This window comes from Macaca mulatta, chromosome 7 (genome assembly GCF_049350105.2).
Source record: "Macaca mulatta isolate MMU2019108-1 chromosome 7, T2T-MMU8v2.0, whole genome shotgun sequence".
In the NCBI taxonomy this organism is placed as follows: Eukaryota; Metazoa; Chordata; class Mammalia; order Primates; family Cercopithecidae; genus Macaca; species Macaca mulatta.
In genome coordinates this window covers 58,929,734-58,949,831 of record NC_133412.1, presented here as the reverse complement: position 1 = coordinate 58,949,831, position 20,098 = coordinate 58,929,734, and the positions used below count along the sequence as shown (strand labels likewise).

The 20,098-nt window shown below is 44.9% G+C and overlaps 1 protein-coding gene across 1 annotated transcript in view; it reads right to left on the bottom strand.

The window, feature by feature from the left end:
• The window catches only part of ABHD17C (abhydrolase domain containing 17C, depalmitoylase), a 61,286-nt gene extending 48,802 nt beyond the window's left edge, over nt 1–12,484 (bottom strand). Inside the window, exon 1 of the mRNA XM_015142862.3 lies at nt 11,596–12,484. Coding sequence (XP_014998348.2) covers nt 11,596–12,185 — 590 coding nt within the window. The 5' untranslated portion in view covers nt 12,186–12,484. The remainder of the gene's footprint in view (nt 1–11,595) is intronic.
• Nucleotides 12,485–20,098: the final 7,614 nt, after the last annotated feature.

Below are 20,098 nucleotides of genomic sequence, written 5' to 3'. Positions count from 1 at the left end.
TTCGTAAACTTTCTTAAAACATTGTGAGATTTTTTGCCTTTTTTTGTGGGGGGGGTGCTCATCAGCCATCGCTAGTATTAGTATATTTCATGTGTGGCCCAAGACAATTCTTCTTCCAATGTGGCCCAGGGAAGCCAAAAGATTGGACACCCCTGATCTAGATCCACCAAAGAAAAAAACAATGACTTCTGGTGCCTTCTGTAAGTTTTCATTAACTGAACTCCTACCACACTACTGCAGGAAGAAAGACTGCAGTTTGTCAACACACCTAGACAGACTTTTGTCACAAACCACTGTCTGCCCTGTGGATCCAACAGACTTTATCTCAGGCCACCATATGTTCTTCAAGTCCATTAAATTCCCCTAAAAATCATTTACCATCCCTCTAAAATCATCCATACTTTCCCACTTCCCTTTCCCCTAAGAAGTAGGGCATATAAGAATATGCATCCCCTCAGGATATTGGGTATTCTGTAATTTTTCTCCTGTGCACACAGATTTATTTATATGCCATTTCTCCTATTAATCTGCTTTTTATCAAGTGGTTTTTCAGCAAACCTTCAGCACACAAAGAAGTTCTCCCTTGGCCTCTACAATGGCATGTTCATTTTTTAACGTACTTATTTTATCCAGTCTAGTTGTACACTATAAAACATGCTTCAAAGTGATTAGCATGCAAATCATCCTTTCCTAATAGTTATATTAAAATTAAAATAGTATAAAGTTTACACATTATAAGGACAACAGTGATAGTTAAACATCACAACAACAATCAAAACTAGAGAAACTGAAATACCCTTGAGTTATTTCTGACAATAGGGATAAATCAAATTATTTAAGTGAGATCAGCACACAAAAATCATGTTCTGGTATCGCAGACCTTTGCAGGCCATATAATCATCACTGCACAGGGTTTAGTTATGTCCATGACAATCTCTAAAAACAGTCTGAGATTAGGTAAGAATTCTCATCTGATTATCAATCATAATCACGGAGATTTTAGCTAGTAGATTTATATTTAACATCTGGAAACTCACTTTTTGTGGGTATATTCTGAACACAGGCTCCTTTACATTTTTCCCCCAAAGTAACTGCCCAGATTTCACTGTAACCATTAAAAAATGTAAAGTGAAGGGGCAAACTAATCATCAGTACTGGTGGTTCTCTTTGCTCATTTTTCCTTCGGAAATTTAAACAGTGCTCTGTTAACAAGTAAGCTTGAGGTTAGGCTCCTCTCTGCGATTCAGCAAGTAATTGACGTACAATGGTTAACTATTCGTCTGAGCACTGAATCTGAATGACCTAGACTTCCTGGAAAACAGAGGTTTCCAATTTCACCATGGAGCCATGGTCCTTTAACACTCTTAAGTGAATCAATAATGTGGGAGTTATCAATGAGCTCCATTACACAGAGCTGTGAAAATGCCACATGAATCTGAGGTGCAAGGCATTATGGGAGCATTCATATTTTAAAAGGAAGCTTGCTGTTCAGGTCCCCTGGCCAACTAGGAAAAGGGAAGGTTAACTCTATCTATTAAGGATCGTCCCATAAGTAAACAGCAACCAGAACATCTCGAATGGTGCACACAATACAAGCTTTTCCCTTCTGGTCCTTGCCATCCCTAACTCTGCTTAGAGAAGTCTCTGATTCCTGCCCAGCTCCAAAAAGCTAAGCCTGGGAACTGCAAAGTGGAGGGAGCAAACCAGAAATGGTTTGCAAAGTAATTGTAGGTGTTGGATTACAGGTAGGGTTTCCTCGCCTTTAAAGATCTCCCTTGGGGATATAAACACCTAGGTAGATGAAATGCTATCAGATTTAAAATACTAATGCATACCACTCTCCAAAGCTCTTGAGGCCACAAGCAACAATTCCAAAGAGACTTTCCCCTTAGCTACAAATAAAACTAAAACACCTTTACTGTTCCTCCACTTCCACACCCACCAAGCTAGGCTTGACCTGGGTATTTGTATCTACACAAAGTGGGACAAGAAGCAATTTCTTTAACACTCCTTCTGATCTAAGCACCTAGTTTTCAGCATGGTCTGAGCATTTGGTTATTACAGCTCTAACAATTTTATCGATAATCCTAAATGACACCAAACTCTTACTATGTGGAAAGCACAGTGTTAAGCACCTGACAAGGTGGTTGCAGCTATTGTAACCATCATCATCATTTTAACTGAGGCTCCAAATGGTAGAAAACTTGCCTGAGGTCAAGCCGTTAATCACAAGCAGGACCTAAAATCAGGTCTGTTGAACTCTAAAATCTATGCTCATAACCACACGCACACACACACACACACACACACACACACAAATCATAGGGAGCTCAGAACTGCAGGGAACATTTCTCCCCAGGTTACCCTTGAGACAACCTTGCCCGTGTGACTCTGACATAAGACCCAGAATCAGTTCCGGTTGTAAACCCTCTAAATGAAGAATTAAATCATTAAACCATTTCACGCCAGGAACCTCCAACCCAAGTCACACAGAAGTCCGCTGGCACCATCAAGTTTTGGCCGTCTTCCCTCTCTTGCCTCTTTTCTCCTGCCTTCTTCAGCTGATGTCTGGCCTGACCTCTGCTGCCCCACAGGCTGTTCAGAATTATGTCTGCACCACAGATCACTTCTCATTAGCAGTCCCATAGCCCCACGGTGGATGGTGTGTCAGCTGCAGGACAGGAGACAGCAGAGGCAACAAAAGGGAACAGACCTATTTTTCCATAGCCTTTCACTTCCAGGCTTGGGATGGGCATCCACACACACGTGGTCTCAAAAAGGCAATGACGTCACCACTCTACTGACCTGGTTTAAGGAATTAATTGTAGTCTATTCTTCAAGGTCGATGATCTCTTGTCAGACTGAGCTCTGTGTCACACAGAGAGCTCAGTGGAGAGCAGTGACAATTCCATGCAACCCTCCATCCACAACTAGAGGAGGGGCAGGAGCCTGACTCAGGAGGCACAGAAGTGACAGCATCCTGGGGTGTCCACATGCTCACCCGGCCACAGCCCCCTTCTCTCAGGACTGCACCCTCCTGCAGGCTCCAAGGAGGTGGCTGCATTTCTTACACTGCTTTAGCACCAGCCCTCACTAACCTGGGGGTACAATCAGATAAAGCAAGGATGGGAACTGAGCGCATGAAGGAGGCCAGCTGCAGGCAGCCAGGTCAGAGCAAAGCTAGGTGGGGTGGGCCTCAGTGATGTGCAGCGAGTGTGAATGAGGGAAAAGGTTTGAGTGCAGAAAGAGCAATGGGACAGGCACGTGGACAGGAGATGAGAGGAGCCAACCCCAGAGACAGGCAGCTGGAGAGAGAGAGAGGAACGGGGCAGGAGCTTCAGGCTCCCTGGAATCTCGCAAATATGAATGTGATGATTTCTTTTCAACGACTGCCCCTTCACATGGTTTACTCTAGTGGGTTCCTGGCCACCAAAGATCTGTATCTGAAGCCATCTACAGCACTCTCTCCTCATCCACTGCTTTGCTTTCTGCAGTTTCAGCTATCCACGGTACAGAACCAGATATTCTGTGAGACAGAGATCACATTCACTTAACTTTAATTATAGTGTATTGGTATAATTGTTCTATTTTATTATTACCTATTACTGATAATCTCTTACTGTGCCTACTTTGTAAATTAAACTTTATTGTAGCTATGTACATATAGGAAAAAACATAATGTATACCAGATTTGGTACTCTCCAAGGCTCAGGCATCCACTGGGGGTCTTGGAATGTATCCCCCACAGGTAAGGGAGGATAGCTGTATATAAATGTGTAAAAAATCTTTTCTAACATTCCATTTTTTCAACTCTTAACAAATTATAATCGGGGCTGATCTTAATATACTCGCTGGCTCTTGGACATTTCTAGGCTAGTGTGTCTCAACTCTGGCTATGTGTGTGTACACACACACACTCATATACATAGCCTGCACACTTAAAAAAAAAAGTCTACCTAGGAGATTCTAAAGTACAGCTAAGGTGGAGATCCCCTGCACCAGACTGAATCCACTGTATTTCCCAATGTAGTCAAGAAAAAGCAAATTCAAAAACATTAGGTGCTTTCCCTAAAAGTCACGAAACACAGACTTACCAGAAGACACCTCAGAAGTCATGCAGCTGGATGACATTTCATTGTTTCAGGTTTCAAACAGTGGCATGTGAAGCCCAAAAGTGTGAAGTGTCTTGTTTAAGAGGGCTGCTATGGTTTGAATGCTTGTGCCCTCCCAAACTGGTGTTGAAATTTAGTTGCCATGGTAACTGGATTAAGAGGTGGGACCCTTAATGGGTGATCAGGCCATGTGGACTCCACTCTTATCAACAGATAATGCCTTATCTCAGAGAAGCTTCTTTATCAAAGAGGGAGTCTGCGCCTCTCTCCCCTCCCTTGCTTGCCCTTTGGCTTTTCTGGAGCAAGGCTTTGAGCAAGAACCTTCCTCCCGCCTTTGGTTCAAGAAGCCAGCCAGGAAGCAGAGTAGTCATCATCAGACACCAAACATGTAAGTGCCTCGATCTTGCATTTCCCAGCCTCCAGAAATTGGGAAAGAAACCTCTTTCTTTATAAACTACCCAGTCGCAGGTCTTCTGTTACAGCTGCACAAAACTGGCATAGTGAATCAGTGGGAGTGCTGGAGTCAGAACTAATTTTCCTAGTCCAAAAGGTTTTGTTTGTCTTTTTTGAATCACATCTTTTAGATGAAATTAGAAAGCCTATTATTTAAAGCAGCTCTAACAAAAAAATCACTCTGTTATCCAAATAATAATCTCCTAACTGTATGTGTTGAGACTCTGGATTCCTGTACATAGGCTTCTTAAAGTAGAGCAGATTTATAGTTTCAACACAAGCCTAAGCAAAATCCAGTACAGTGGGTAAAGCTGCTATCAAAATGAACAGTGCAATTCCTAAAGCCAGATTTTGGAGTCTTATGTGGGATTATCAACACTGAAGAGAGTTGTTACTAAATTTGGAGACAGAGTGAGGAATAGAAGCAGTAATATAAGGTAGGGAATTAATAAGAAGCAGTAAAATAAGGTAGAGCTTAAAGGGAAGCTCTAAGTAATCTCAGGCCCGTATGATTTAAGTGACTTTTACAGGGGAAAAAAAATGCTCTTTACTCCAATATGCCATGGCATCATTAGAGTTTTAAGACTTGATTTTGGTTTTTGGAGACAGGTTCTTGCTATGTTGCCCAGGCTGGTCTCAAATCCTAGGGTCAGAGATTACAGGCATGAGCCACCATGCCCAGCTAATTTATTTTTTGTAGAGACAAGGTCTCACTATGTTGCCCAGGCTGGTCTGAGACTCCTGGGTTCAAGCAATCCTTCCACCTCAGCCTCCCAGTAGCTGAGACTACAGGGAGGTCTCAGTGAGGCTGTGTCACCGTGCCTGACCTAAGACTGAATTTTAGAGAAGACTGAGCCTCTAAGAGTGCCCTAAATGAAAACAACTGTGCTCGGAAGAGAACACATTAAGGAGTTATTGCCCATTAACACAGAAAATGAAGTCATCTGCCACATCTTTGCAACTGGATTACTGGAGAAAAGCAAGGCCCCTCAAAACAGAACCATGGGTAAGTAAACTGTGGTGAGAGGAGCGTGAGAGCTCAGATTCTGGTACTGATAAAGAGAGAAAACCTGTAGAACCACACAGCGAAGCAAGCCGGAAGAGCCAGGTATGGCAAAAGAGCACTTGGAAACAGGCTGAAGGTGGACCAAAGAGAAGGGCTCTGAGTGGATTCCCAAAATGGTCTGTGCCTACTTCAATTTCAACAGGTCTGTTCTTAAGAGTTACATTCTTCCTGTTCACATACTGGCTGCCTTGAATTGCAAGCCAACATTCTATTTCCTTGCTAGAAAGATCACTGTGCTTTCCCCTTATGTCAAACAGTATTCATAACATTTCTGTTTTTCTTTTTTCTCTTTTTTTTTTTTTTTTTTTGAGATGGAGTCTTGCTCTGTCACCCAGGCTGGAGTGCAGTGGCGTAATCTCGGCTCACTGCAACCTCTGCCTCCCGAGTTCAAGCCATTCTCATGCCACAGTCTCTTGAGTAGCTGGGATTATAGGCACCTGCCACCACACCCAGCTAATTTTTGTATTTTTTAGTAGAGATGGGGTTTCACCATGTTGGCCAGGCTGGTCTCAAACTCCCGACCTCAAGTGATCCGCCCGCCTCAGCCTCCCAAAGTGCTGGGATTATAGGTGTGAGCCACCACGCCTGACACATTTCTGTTTTTCTGTTCCCTAATCAGTCAAACTCAAGCAGAAATTCTAAGCTTTCTTCCCTTAATGGCATCATAGTATTCCCTCTGAAAACACTGAGAACAAAGAAGTTAGGTTATTAACTTCAACATGTCCAGGAAAGTAACATGCTACTCAAGGAGAATTCCACCCTGAGACTGCTGGCCATGAACACCATTCACAATCAACAGGTGTTTTTCAAGGGTTCCACAACCTCAGAGGATGCCACTACAGTTTTGCTGTGACATGGATTTTCCAATTATGGATCCTGTGAATCACTGACACAAAAGTTATAAAACAGCAAATCATAGTTACGTATTCAAAATGCCTCTGAAATCTATTCCATCCTTTTACAACAAAAAGAAACAGCTTGCGATTAACGATACTTCAAGAGTATGTAGTACAGGGTCTGGCACAAGCAGAGCATAAATAAATGTGTGTTTAACAGTTTGGGGTTTTTTGTTTGTTTTGTTTTTTGAGACCAGGTCTCGCTCTGTTGTCCAGGCTAGAGAGCAGTGGCGCAATCACGGCTCACTGCAGCCTCAAACTCTGGGGCTCAGACAATCCTCCCACCTCAGCCTCCTGAGTAGCTGGAACTACAGGCACACACCACCACACCTGGCTACTTTTACAAATTTTTTGTAGAGATGGGGGTCCTAACTATGTTGCCCAGGCTGGTCTTGAACTCCTGGGCTCAAGTGATCCTCCTGCCTGGGCCTCCCAAACTGCTGGGTTTTCAGGCACGAGCCACCACACCCAGCCTATGTTTAATGGTTTACTGGTCAAATTAAGGAATAAATGAAATATTAAGTCTTTTGTAATTTGCCTTTTGTACTAAAGGCACTGAAAAGTCTTATTTTCTTCTCTCTGCATCTGCTTTCTCTGCCTGTATCAACGTTTCTCTGCCTACATTACCAAATGCCTTTCTCCTCCACAGCTTTTGTCACCAGCATCAAAAAGAAGGATCAAAGATGACTTCTGTGGATGGCATCAGCAAACACTGATAACAAACTGAGTTACAAAGGTCTCACTCTCCTGTTTCTCCATTAAAATATTTCAGCTAAAATACTCTGCCTCCTTTACACCTCATTCTTTGGGCTATTTGCTTGTTTGGGTTTATAGTTTCAAATCAGTCTGATTCACTGTCTCTTGAGTCATGCTGCCACTTGTGCACACACAGTCTAAAACTGCTCAGCCCTAAGAGAATCCCCTGGAAAGATGTGTGTTGAGGAGGCCGAATCTGCCTACTCCCACCTTAACCAACAGGCAGCCTTTCCTGCAGATTAATCACTTCACTTCCCCAACTCAAGTGACAACAATATGCTCCAATAAGGTGACCCTGATTTTCAGTGTCCTTTCCACAGATATGTCTAAGTAATTTCAATTCATTCCCTCAATTGCTTGTATTCACAACATACTTATATTACTTACCAGTAATGCAAACATAAAACAAGTCTTGATCTTGGGGCTCTCAGTCATGCTCAATGAGCTCTCCTCATTGTTCATGCCACTCTTCCTGGCTCCTTCAAACCCTGCCTCTCCGCTACACTCTTTTCAGTAACTTTTCAAATGTTTAAAATAATCATCTATTGGCCAAACGGCAACAACCACCTTTCTTACCAAATCTACTTCCTCCTGAAACCCTTACTCTGGATTACATGCCCACCTTAATACTCATCATCTGGGGGGATTCACTGTCTTTATCCACGCATAAGGGGTCTGCATACTGGTAGTATTTACATCTGTTTCGAGGGCTGGACAGCTCACTCTAGCATGCGTAGGAGCTGGCACAGATAGGTAGTGGGATAAAAGATGTAGAGACATACAAAGGATGGGTTAGTATTGTTTTTCTCTTCAATACGGACCTTTCAGTGTCACAAGAACACCAATACAATGAACACAAAGTGGATCAGGCCTCAAGCCAATACATCTGGCCCTTTTTTTGGTCTATGGTTGTACCAGTGGATATTAAACCCTGAAGATAAAATAAGATCCAAGTACCTGTAAGAGTCCAACTTAGGAAAAATTAAATTTACCCCACTTATTTATGGGGCACCCATTATGTGCAATTCACTCAACAAATACCAATGAGTGCCTATTATTTTAAGACACTGTGCCAACTGTCAGGAATAGAGAAGACATAGTGTCCCTGCCCTCAGAGATCTTTCAGTTTAATGGAGATACAATTAAACAACAGATATAGCAACACTGTGATAACTCAAGCAAAGGGGCCAAGTACCAGGTGCACAGGGAACACAAAGAGTGTCCTAATCCAATTAAGATCCAGTCAGGATCCATTGTTCCTAGCACAGGAGAAGAGCAGATACAAAAGGCTAGGTGTGAGCAGAAGAGTGGAGCAAAATCCTGAGTGTGGGGCTTTGGGGCCTGCAAGGCACTGCACCTTACAGTCCTCCTGGCGGAATAATCTAACTACAGAGACGGAGATGACTCAGAACAAGGCAAGTTCTCCAATCAGTGTCCTGGGGAGTGTGGTTAACTAGGAGGGCAGGAAAGATAAAGATTCCCAAAGAAGACATGGGGGATGGCCGGTGGAAAACAGAGTCTCACCCAGTAACAAAAGAATGGGTACATGGGATGGAAGGCATTCCTGCCATGCACTGACCTGAATTAACCTGTAAAAGGACAGAGAATAGGGTATGTTCCAGGCAAGTAAGAGCAGAAGAATCATACTGAACAGCAACAGGAAAGTGGTTGAGGGGCTGACTGGCTTCAGAATTAGGTAACTCCTAAGTCAGCAGAATAACCAAGACACACAAATGCACCTCTTGAAGAATCTGATAAATATGACAACCGTAGCAATGGTGCCGTGGCAAGAGTACTAAACTGGTAGTCAAGAGACCTACTGCTGATTTGCCGCCAGACTATCCTCCTGTCAGATGAGCTGGGTGAACGTGAGCAGTGTCCATACATGAGTTGGGAAATAAATTTAGCAATTCACAACCATCATTCTTTTTTCTTTTTTTATAAAAGTGAAATAGGCCGGGCATGGTGGCTCACAGCTGTAATCCCAGCACTTTGGGAGGCCGAGGCAGGAGGATCACGAAGTCAGGAGATCGAGACCATCCTGGCTAACACGGTGAAACCCCGTCTCTGCTAAAAACACAAAAAATTAGCCAGGCGTGGTGGCGGGCGCCTGTAGTCCCAGCTACTCGGGAGGCTGAGGCAGGAGAATGGCGTGAACCCAGGAGGGGGAGCTTGCAGTGAGCCAAGATGGCGCCACTGCCCTCCAGCCTGGGCAACTGAGCGAGACTCCGTCTCAAAAAAAAAAAAAAAAAAAAAAAAAAAAACAGTGAAATAAAACAACATATTCTGCTACGTGTGTTGCCCATAGAAAAATTACTGTTTTGTGAAGCATTAGCTTCAGGTATGTAGATACAGACGTGTATGTGTGCTTGATGAAAATGTAAAATGTATTTCTTACTGTGAGGTTACAGTCAAAACAGTTTGAAAAGCACGAGACATGAGGATTTGTAAGGTTCCTTCAAATTCTAAGCTTCGCATGCAGCCTTTAAATTCTAACCTATTTTACAGGTGAATAAATTAACTTAGATATGAGTTGTGGTATAACATTAAATAAATCATGGGTACTCTTTAGACATCCCATTAGATAATTCAAAATTATCCAAAACAATTCCCCTTAATTCAACTGATACGCCATCAGATAATTCAACATTATTCAAAACGACGCCCCTTAATTCAACTAAATATGACTAAAAAAAAAAGTCTCCAGGAAATAACTACGCTCCACGTCTGCTGTAACACAGACACACCTGTATATTTGGGGCAAAGTGCCAGTCATGTGAAAGGCTTTCACTGTAATGCAAACATGCACACACAGGAGCAATGTTCTATGGAAATTCTTTAAAAATCTACTCAAGGTAGCATTTTCATGTTTCAAATTTTAAAGATCTAATGCCAAACTTATTTTTAATACCTTTGCCAACAGCAAATTCTAGCAAGCTATCGACTGTGTGTGACACATACTTTTGAAACCCTTTACTGGAACAGGTGGCTTTTAACTACTTACAGAGTCTGACCCAATGCATCTGCATATGATACATTCTCATCTACCTAAGCCACTTTCGAAAAGCTATAATCCCAATGAGGGCATCCCCTTCAGGACTTCAGGAGGGCATAAACATGCAACATACAGCAAATACTAAGTACTTCCCTGTTGGACAAGCCATTTTCCCAGACAGGCAAGGAGTCACTTAGGAACATATGCTTGAGTACGAATGAAAAAAAAAAAAAGATCATTAACGTTGGTGATGTGCATAAGCCAAGCAAACGGGTTTTAGATAAAAACTATAGAAGGGTCCATGGCGACAATAATGCCTGGTGTACTTCTTCTGGGGACTCTTTCATCTGAAAAAATCAAATCTCATCATAGACATGGCCTCAGGCTATTTTCACCATCACTGCTATGAGGCAGGTCAGAAAGGTCACAGATACCCAAACTGGAGCACAAACAAGTAACCTGACCTGCCCACGTATCAGACTTTTGTCTAATTGTGAATAAAAGTCAGGTTTTTGGTTTGCTTCTTATAAAACAACCAGGTCTAACCCCTAAACCATGCCCCCAGTCTGTGCCTGGCTCACAGATGGCCCACCCTAAACACTTTTCAGTCCTTCTGTGAACGCTAATTCAAGGTCAGAGATTTCCCAGCCCCTGTAAGATTCGAACTTATCCTGGGCTGTTATGGAGGCCGTGTGGAAGGTGCCAGGCCCATAGCTACCAGCTAACTTCCTGCCCCACAGTGCCACTACTCTGCCCCACTAGGAGGCAAACTCCCCGCTCCACCCGACCCTCCAGCTGCCTCCAAGGCTGCCCAGACATTGTCCTGTCGGCACTTTACAACCAGAAAGTCTTTCAGAAGCCATCCTGTCTCACCCACTGACTTTACAGGGAAGGAAAGTGAGGTCTAGAAACCCATGTGCCTTGCCCAAGGTCACTTCAGCTCGTGCAAACGAAACACAAACCAAGTTGTTTCTTTCTGCCTGGTACTTAAGCACCCACACGCTGCCACTAGCGGTGACCGAAGCCACAGAAGACCCAGCCGGTAGGCCGGCGGCACCCAGGCGAGCCAAAGCCGGCAAAAATCCTCTGAGTGCGAGCTCTCCAGGAGCCTGAACGCTGGCGCGGCTTTTGGAGAAGGTGGGAGCAGGCCAGGGAGAGACAAGAAAAGCGAATTTACGGCGGCCAGGGGGCTCTCTGCTGGCCCACAGTCCCGGAGGAGGGGACCCTGTCCCGGCAGGCCGCCCCAGGGACCCCAAGAGACCTCCACCCCGCCTCCCCAGAGCTAGAAGCCAGGACTGGAGAACCCGGCGGACTCACCGGGTGCGCAGCGCCTGCCACGCGGCGTCGATGTCGGCGTAGAGGTTCTTCTCCGAGGGCTTGCCCGAGCTGACGCCGTAGCCCGAGTAGTCGTAGGAGAAGATGTTGCAGTTGATGCGTGAGCCGAGGCCGATGTAGAAACTGCACATCTGGCCCAGGTCCACGGCGTTGCCGTGCGAGAAGAGCAGCGTGTAGCGGCTGGAGGGCGCGCAGCGCACGAACATGCAGCCGAGCCGGTTGTCCCGGGCCGTGCGCGAGAAGAAGACCTCGACTGCGTCCAGCTCGCGCTGCGAGTACTGCCAGTCGGCGCGCTCGCTGAGGTGCAGGCTGCACGCGCTGGGCCCCGCGCCCGCGCCCTCCTCGGGCTGCTGCGGTGCCGGCTGGGCCGCGGCGGCGGCGGCGGTAGCCTGGGCCGGGGCCGGGGCTGGCGCGCCGGGGCCGCGCTGCTCCGGCGCCAGCACCGTGTAGGTGGGCTCGGGCGGCAGGAAGGCCAGCTTGGCGGCGATGCGGCTCGGGCAGGGCGGGCAGCAGAAGAGCCAGCACAGCTCGCCCAGCGAGAAGCCGTTCATCCTGGGGCCTGGCTCGGGCATGGGGACGGCCTGGTGCCCGCCGCCGGCCCGGCTGGCTGGCTGGCCCGGGAGGACGGAGGGCAGGCGCGCGGCGAGGGAGCGGGCAGGCAAGCGCGGAGGGCGGCTGCAGCCCGCCCGCCCGGCGGCAGGAGGAGGCGGAGGCGAAGGAGGGCAGGAGGCGGGGCCGGCCCGGCGAGCGCGACGCTCGGAGCCCGGGCGGGTCAGCAGCGGCCCCGGAGCCCAGGCGAGGCGCGGGCGGCCTGGGCCCGCGCGCGGCACACAAAGCCGGCGGCGGCGGCCATGGCCGGCTCGTGCGCGCCGCCCCCCCCCGCACCCGTTCCCGCTCCCGCTCCCGCACGCCCGCCGCCGCCACTTCCGGGTTACCGCGCGGCGGCGCCCCCGCCGGGACGCGGCGCAGGGCTGGGCATCGGGGCGGGGCTCCGCGGGCAAGGGCACGGGCACCTTCCCCGGCCTGGGAAGCATGTTCTCGACCTGCGGCAGACGGGGTCTCCCAGGCGGCTCCGGGGCCCAGAGGAGCTGGGCGCCGGGGCTGGGGGCTCTGTCCCCGGACAGCTGGGCGGATCCGCAGAGGGGACCCTGGAGGGGGTGCATGTGTCCCGGGGTGGACCGCTCCCCTCCCCTCCCCCTGGGATTCCCTCCCCCAAATCCAGGTTTCTTCCTTGGATGAAGGTTCTTGGGAATCTACTGAAAACGAAACTAAGGGGTGGACAAGAGTTGGAATGTACCCGAAATATTTGGCTTTCTCGTGTGTGCTGCTTTCTGAACGGCTCAGTACCAAAAGTTCTCGGCACCGTAAGGGGTACCGGGGTTGTGGGATAGGGCGGTCATCAGTGTGTTTCCTATTCGGAGAGGCTGTTTCTGTGTAGGTAGCAACAGCGTTTCCTTTCTAAGAGCATGGTTTTACCCTTAGTACATTTCTGTACCTATACAAGTCAGCTGTTAGAACAGGAGGGTACTGTATTTAGCAACAAACCATGTTGAGGTTGTCATTTCTAGTCCCACGTGTGGCAGATTTTCCGGTAGTAAGTATATACTAGGTATCCTTTACAGTGTTTGTGTCTCTAGAGTTGTTTTGGGTCCAGGATTTTTAAGTGGTCTTAGTCATGAACGATTCTTATACTGCTTTAAATCCACTGTAATCTTGGCAGCCACCTTTACATGATTTTTCGAATATAACTCTCAGTGCCTTCAAACTGCTCTGGTGCCAATTTCCACAGAGCCTTCTATACTTCCTTTTTCCTGCCTGATTTGGCAGCTGAAGAATTCCCTTTCAGGAACTGACAGGAGATACCCTTCCTGGACTGCCAGCAGGGCAGCTGGAGACTGGGAGGTTGGCACAATCCCTATGCTGGATCTGTTGTTTTAACTCACAGATATGCTGAGAATTTTACCTTTTGTTGTGGCTTTCTACAGGACGAGTATTTTGAGCACCCTCATCTAAATGAATTGTCCATACTGATTTCATTAACCTTCAGGACCTCGCTTTTAATTTTTTCTTTTTTAAGAGACAGGGTCTTACTCTACTGTCCAGGCTGGACTCCCAACTCCTGGGCTCAAATGACCCTCCGGCCTGCCTCCCAAGTAGCTAGGACTACCAGCACAGCACCTTGCCCAGCCAGGACCTGGGTTTTAAAAGACCGTTTCTTCACTAAAACAATTTTAGTTGTTTTTGAACTATTCAAACTTGATTTTTAAAAACCTGGTAACAAAGCCTGTTCAGATTGCATATTTGAAGTCTGTTTTGAAGGTTTTCACAGTTGGTGAAACTATTCACATAAAGCCAAATTTTAGCTTTGCAGGTTTGAAAAAAGAAAAAAACTTTATACAGCTGGGCACAGTGGCTTACACCTGTAATCCCACCACTTTGGGATGCTGAGGCGGGTGGATCACTTGAGGTCAGAAGTTCAAGACCAACCTGGCCAACATGGTGAAACCCCATCTCTACTAAAAATACAAAAATTAGCCAGACATGGTGGCGCACACCTATAATCCCAGCTATTCAGGAGGCTGAGGCACGAGAATCACTTGCAGCCAGGAGGCAGAGGTTGCAGTGAGCTGAGATCGTACCACTGCACTCCAGCCTGGGTGACAGAGTGAGACTGTGTCTCAAAAATAAATAAAAATTAAAAAGACTTTCTAACTTGCTGCGCATTGGTATACTTTGGTCACTTTATTGTATTCAGCATTTATGTATGTAATGTTTTCTGTGCTCACAGCATCCACTGTGTTAGGTGCTACAGCTACCAAGGTGAGCAAAATAGTCCCTGCTCTCAAATACCTTACAATCTAATTAGGACATCAGCAGAAGATTCAAAACAGTTTTTATGTGCCTTTAAAAAAATCAAGTCCTCATAAAAGCTAAGAAGACAGTCTTGTGTCCTGGTTCAGTGGTGATATTTCTATGGGGAGCTAAGGTTATAGTCAAGTGCATTAGTCCCTAATCTAATTCAGAGCAAGAATAGAACTTTGGGAACTGAGATGAAAGGGTATCTAACAGCTCCCCTCAATCAGTCTTTCTCAGATACCACTCCTCTCACCTGTCCTTTGATAAGAATTGAATAGACCCTTAGTTCATGAAAGGGGGGGTTGATGAGAGTCTCAAGTACTTGTCTTCTGTGCTGTTGATGGAAAAGACAGTCTTTGTATTTCAGATGGCCTGGCAGCAGGTTAGCATTGTTAGAAAAATTTTAAAGCTAGATACTTGTTTATTTATACCTGATCTCATTCCACAAAGGATTTGTGGAGTGTGATTCAGTATAATATAAATACATAAGCAAATAAATAAAAGCCTGGCTTTTGTTTTCATTCTATTACAAGGCTACAAGAGGTGGGCTGAAAGAGCACTTATTCCCCAGGAAAACTTGTTGGTTCAGGTTTGTGTGAACATTCAGTTGAGACCCTAAAATTATATGCCATTGAGTGGAGCTACCCAGCCTTTCTTATCTCGTGCCACATATAGCCAGTGGTAGAGTTTGTGTAGCCCACTGACATGAGATGTGCTACCCAGGGGATAAGAGGTTGAATATCTCAGCACGTCTCTAACATCTGACATCTCTAACAACAAATGCGTTAGTGTGCCTTGTCATATTGGTTGGGAAACTTTAACATACAGCACAGAAAGAATGCATTTGCCCTATAAAATGTGAAGATTGGGGATTACCAGCTGTCCACTTTGACCTTAAAGCAGCGGTCCCCAACCATTTTGGCACCAGGGACTGGTTTCATGGAAGACAATTTTTTTTCCGTGAAAATCCTATTTAGATTCTCATAAGGAGTGCGCAGTCTAGATCCCTCGTATGCACTGTTCACAATAGGGTTTGCACTCCTATGAGAAGGGAATGCTGCCACTGATTTGACAGGGGGCGGAACTCAGCAGTAATGTTCACCCACCAGCTACCAGCATCCTGCTGTGTGGCCCAGTTCCTAACAGGCCACCGACCAGTACAGGTCCGTGGCCCGGGTTTTGGGGACCTCTGCCTTAAATTTCTATGTCATTCTGATCATCTTAGTAGAGAAAGGTGTACCTTTGAGTTCAGGTCAGCAAACATATTTACTCTGCTAGGTATTTACCATGAGTCAGTCACGGAGTTGACTTGGGAATGTAAAGGTGGCTAATGCACAGCTCCTCCTGCCCTCAACAAGTGCATTGTATGACCTGCCTCTTAGAGTAACTCTATATCCTGCCAAGCCAGCCAGTATTGATGAACTAAACAATATTCCACACAACTAAACACCTTGATCTCTATTACTTAATATTGGCCCTTTACACACTGAATTTTGGCTTCCACACTAGTCAGCTGGATATGGAGTTGCTCAAGACCACTTTCATTTGTAAAAGTAGAACACACTTTTGACCATAAGAGGAGGATACTCATGTGTAAAAACAGAATCTGGTTGTCTTGATGGAATCTAAGGTAATGTTGCCCCATTTTACATTTTTTTTTTTTTTAATTTGGGACTGGGTACTCAGTGAAATCAGGGATCATGTCTATTTTGTTCATCATTGTTTCCCCCATGACTGGCATAGAGAAGATGCTCAGTAAATGTTAATTAAATTGCTAAATTAAAGAATGAGAGGCCAGGTGTAGGGGCTCCCACCTGTAATCCCAGCACTTTGGGAGGCCTAGGCAAGCAGATTGCTCGAGTTCAGGAGTTTGAGACCAGCCTGGGCAACATGGCAAAAATCCGTCTCTATAAAAAATACAAAAAGAAATTAGCCAGGCGTGGTGGTGCACTCCTGTAGTCTTAACTACTCCAGAGGCTGAGATGGGAGGATCACTTGAGCCCAGGAGGTCAAGGCTATAGAGAGGTGTCATCATGCCACTGTACTTCAGCCTTGGTGATAGATCAAGACCTTATGTCAAAAAAAATAATAAAATAAATGTCAAAGAATGAATGAATTATTTAGTGAGTACATCCAAAAGACCAAGCCTGTTCCTTCTGGTTTGGGCAGTGTTATTGGAGTTATGGGCTTTGAAGAAGATACAAAGTGGTCCAGAGCCAATGCCAGCATCACACTGTGTCCTCTGGCTAAGGAATTGTGACATTTTCTCCATATTTGTTACCAGTAGAGCTCAAATTTTGTTCTGGTAACACTGTAACCAGTTAAGACACAGTCACTCAACCTCCCCTGCCTTCAGGATGGCCACATGAAAGGATTCTGTTCAATAGGCCCTAACTGGAGAATATTGGGGGATCTTCTGGAGAGACTTTTAACAGAGCCAGGTTCAGCTGTAATGTTTCCCTTCACATTTTTTGTTGTTGATGTTGTTCCTGCCTGGGTTGCAGACACTGTTTTTGAGCAACAGCAGCCATCTTGCAAGCATGAGGGTAAATTTCACAGCTGAAGATGGTGGTGCAGAAAGATAATCTATTTCCTTCATGGTTTAATAGCTGCCCAGATCTCACCTAAATTGTCGAGGCTTCTTATGTGAAAAAGCTAGGTCTTTTTATGTCATTGTAGTTGGTTTATTTGTTACCTGTAACCTAATGCAGCATTAACTGATTCAGGAATCAGAAGCAGAGATCTTACATTGTTCTTAACTGCTTTCTCAATAAGGACAATGAGTACTTTCTTGATCAGTAGTGAAACAGTATGCCTAAATCCTGCTTGCTCCTCTGTATTTAAGTATGACTGACAAAAGATGGGAAAATTTTTTGAGGAGATAACCAGTAAAGTAACAAATCTGAAATGTGAAAACATGAAAAGCTTATAATTTTTAAAACAAGACAAATGATACTTTGAGGCTGGAAGTTCTGTGCTGGCATTAATTAGGGTAAGAGGCCTGCCATTCAACTAAACACTTTTGGAGGCAAAATATCTTTTCCCAGAATCTTTTTCAGTCTGAAGGCCCTTATCCAAAGTGTTGTAAATGAGGTGACTGGAACCCAGCCAGGGAGAGCTCTGAGATCCACAAACTGCTGAGAAAGCACTGCAGAGATAAAGATTGAAAGAAAGAAAACACCAACCACCCACAGAAATGTGTTTCCATAGTTCCTATAACCATGGTCATTCCATGGATGATAATGCCCTCAAACCTGCATTTCTGACTAGTCTCATCCAATCTCCTATTCATAGATTCTTAACAGGGGGTCCAGAGTCCCTGAACTTGATGACAGAATTTCGAGTCGGTAAAGTACTTCATAGGATCGGTGTCCACCTGTTTTTCCCTGTGTAATCGGCACCAAACATCATATCCTAGTACATAATGGGAACATAAAACACATTTGTCACTTGATTGGAATTAAATTTCCGGTGATATCCAAACACTTAAAAATATGCAAAGATGTAATAGACTGGATTTAAGTAATAAGTAAATTTGTACTTAATAAGTAATTTTCTAAATGGAAAGTGGGAAGGAACAGCCTCTTACATGCTGAGTTTGGACATCTAATTTTAAGATGATGATGAACAATATCATGGTATCAATTTTGAGGTTTTTAAGAATTTTGGATAGTTGCACATTAACACAACATACATGAATGATTATAGTGTTATTCCTGGAAATTTTTAGTAACAATATTAAATGCGTGTTCCAAAAAATAGTAATACCAGCATGACACCAGAGAGAGAAACTACCATGACCTAGCAGTGTATAAGTATTTCACATATGATGAAGTTGATATTTCAAACCAGTGAGGATACATTAACATATTCAATTAGCTACATATTTGGAAAAAATCAGTTCTGATGGAAAAAAGTCAAATATTTATTTTTAATGAAACCAAGAGACAACCAAAAAAGAAAATTAGATAAAAATCCATAGGCTGAGTGTGGTGGCTCATGCCTATAATCCTAGCACTTTGGGAGGCCAAGGTGGGAGGATGACTTGAGACCAGAAGTTCAAATATAGTGAGACTCCATCTTTACAAAAATAAATTTTAAGAAGTAACTGGCTGTGGTGGTGCACACCTATGGTCTAAGCTACTCAGGAGGCTGAGGCAGAAAAATCGCTTGAGCCCAGGAGGCTGCAGTGAGCCATGTTTGTACCATTGCACTACAGCCTGGGTGACAGAGTGAGACCTTGTTTAAAAAAAAAAATTTTTTTTGATAACATAAACTTTCAGTCTTCTCTATACTAAAGTATTTACAGATGAGATGACATGGTGTCGGGGATTTGCTTAAAAAAAAAATCATCTGCCTGGCGCTGTGGCTCATGCCTGTAATCCCAGCACTTCGGGGAGCTGAGGCAGGCAGATCACTTGAACGCGGGAGTTTCAGACCAGCCTGGGCGACGTGGGCAAACTTTGACTCTACCAAAATTACTAAAGTTAGCCAGGCATGGTGGTGCTTGCCTGTAGTCCTGGCTACTTGGGAGGCTGAGATGGGAGGATTGCTGGAGTCCAGGAAGCAGTGGTTGCAGGGAGCAGAGGTCACACCACTGCACTCCAGCCTTGGCGACAGAGCAAGACCCTGTCTTTAAAAGAATAATCAATCAAATCAAATAATGTGAGGAGAGGGTGAGGAAGGAAGATAGACAAGAAACAAGACTGATTGTCCATGAGTTAATAATCGTTGAATCATGGGTAGATGGGTATATAGGGGGTTGATACACTGTTCTCTACTTGTGTATATGTTTGAAAATTTTCATAATAAAATTTACATATTTTTTAATCTTCAGGATTTTGACAAACTGGGCAAAAATATTTACTACAAATTCATTTTTTTTTTTAAGTGAAACACCCCACTGGAGAAAAATTGGCAGGATAAATGATCAAGCATTTTATAAAAAGGAGTACAGATGGCCAATGAGCATATGAAAAAATGCTTAGTCATTAGTTTTAAAAAAGCAAATGTGAACGAGTATATTTTTTACCCACTTCGATTGACCCAAACTAAAAGATCTTCTTTTGAAAAGGAATAGCCGGGCGCGGTGGCTCAAGTCTGTAATCCCAGCACTTTGGGAGGCCGAGACGGGTGGATCATGAGGTCAGGAGATCGAGACCATCCTGGCTAACACGGTGAAACCCCGTCTCTACTAAAAAATACAAAAAAAACTAGCCGGGTGAGGTGGCGGGCGCCTGTAGTCCCAGCTACTCGGGAGGCTGAGGCAGGAGAATGGCGTGGACCCGGGAGGCGGAGCTTGCAGTGAGCTGAGATCTGGCCACTGCACTCCAGCCTGGGAGACAGAGCCAGACTCCGTCTCAAAAAAAAAAAAAAAAGAAAAGAAAAGGAATAAAGACCACTAGCACTCTGTTGGACATGGTGCTGGAGTGCAGGCACTCTCATATACAACTTTCTGGCAAGAGTGTTAATTGGTGTAACTTTCTGGAAGGAAATTTGACGATATATATCTAAAGGCTTAACAACATACCTTCTGGTAATCCAGTAATTCAGATTGGAAGTTAAGGAAATAACTCATTTCTCACATAGATTTTAAATACTAGGATGTTTATGACAGCATTTTTTATCA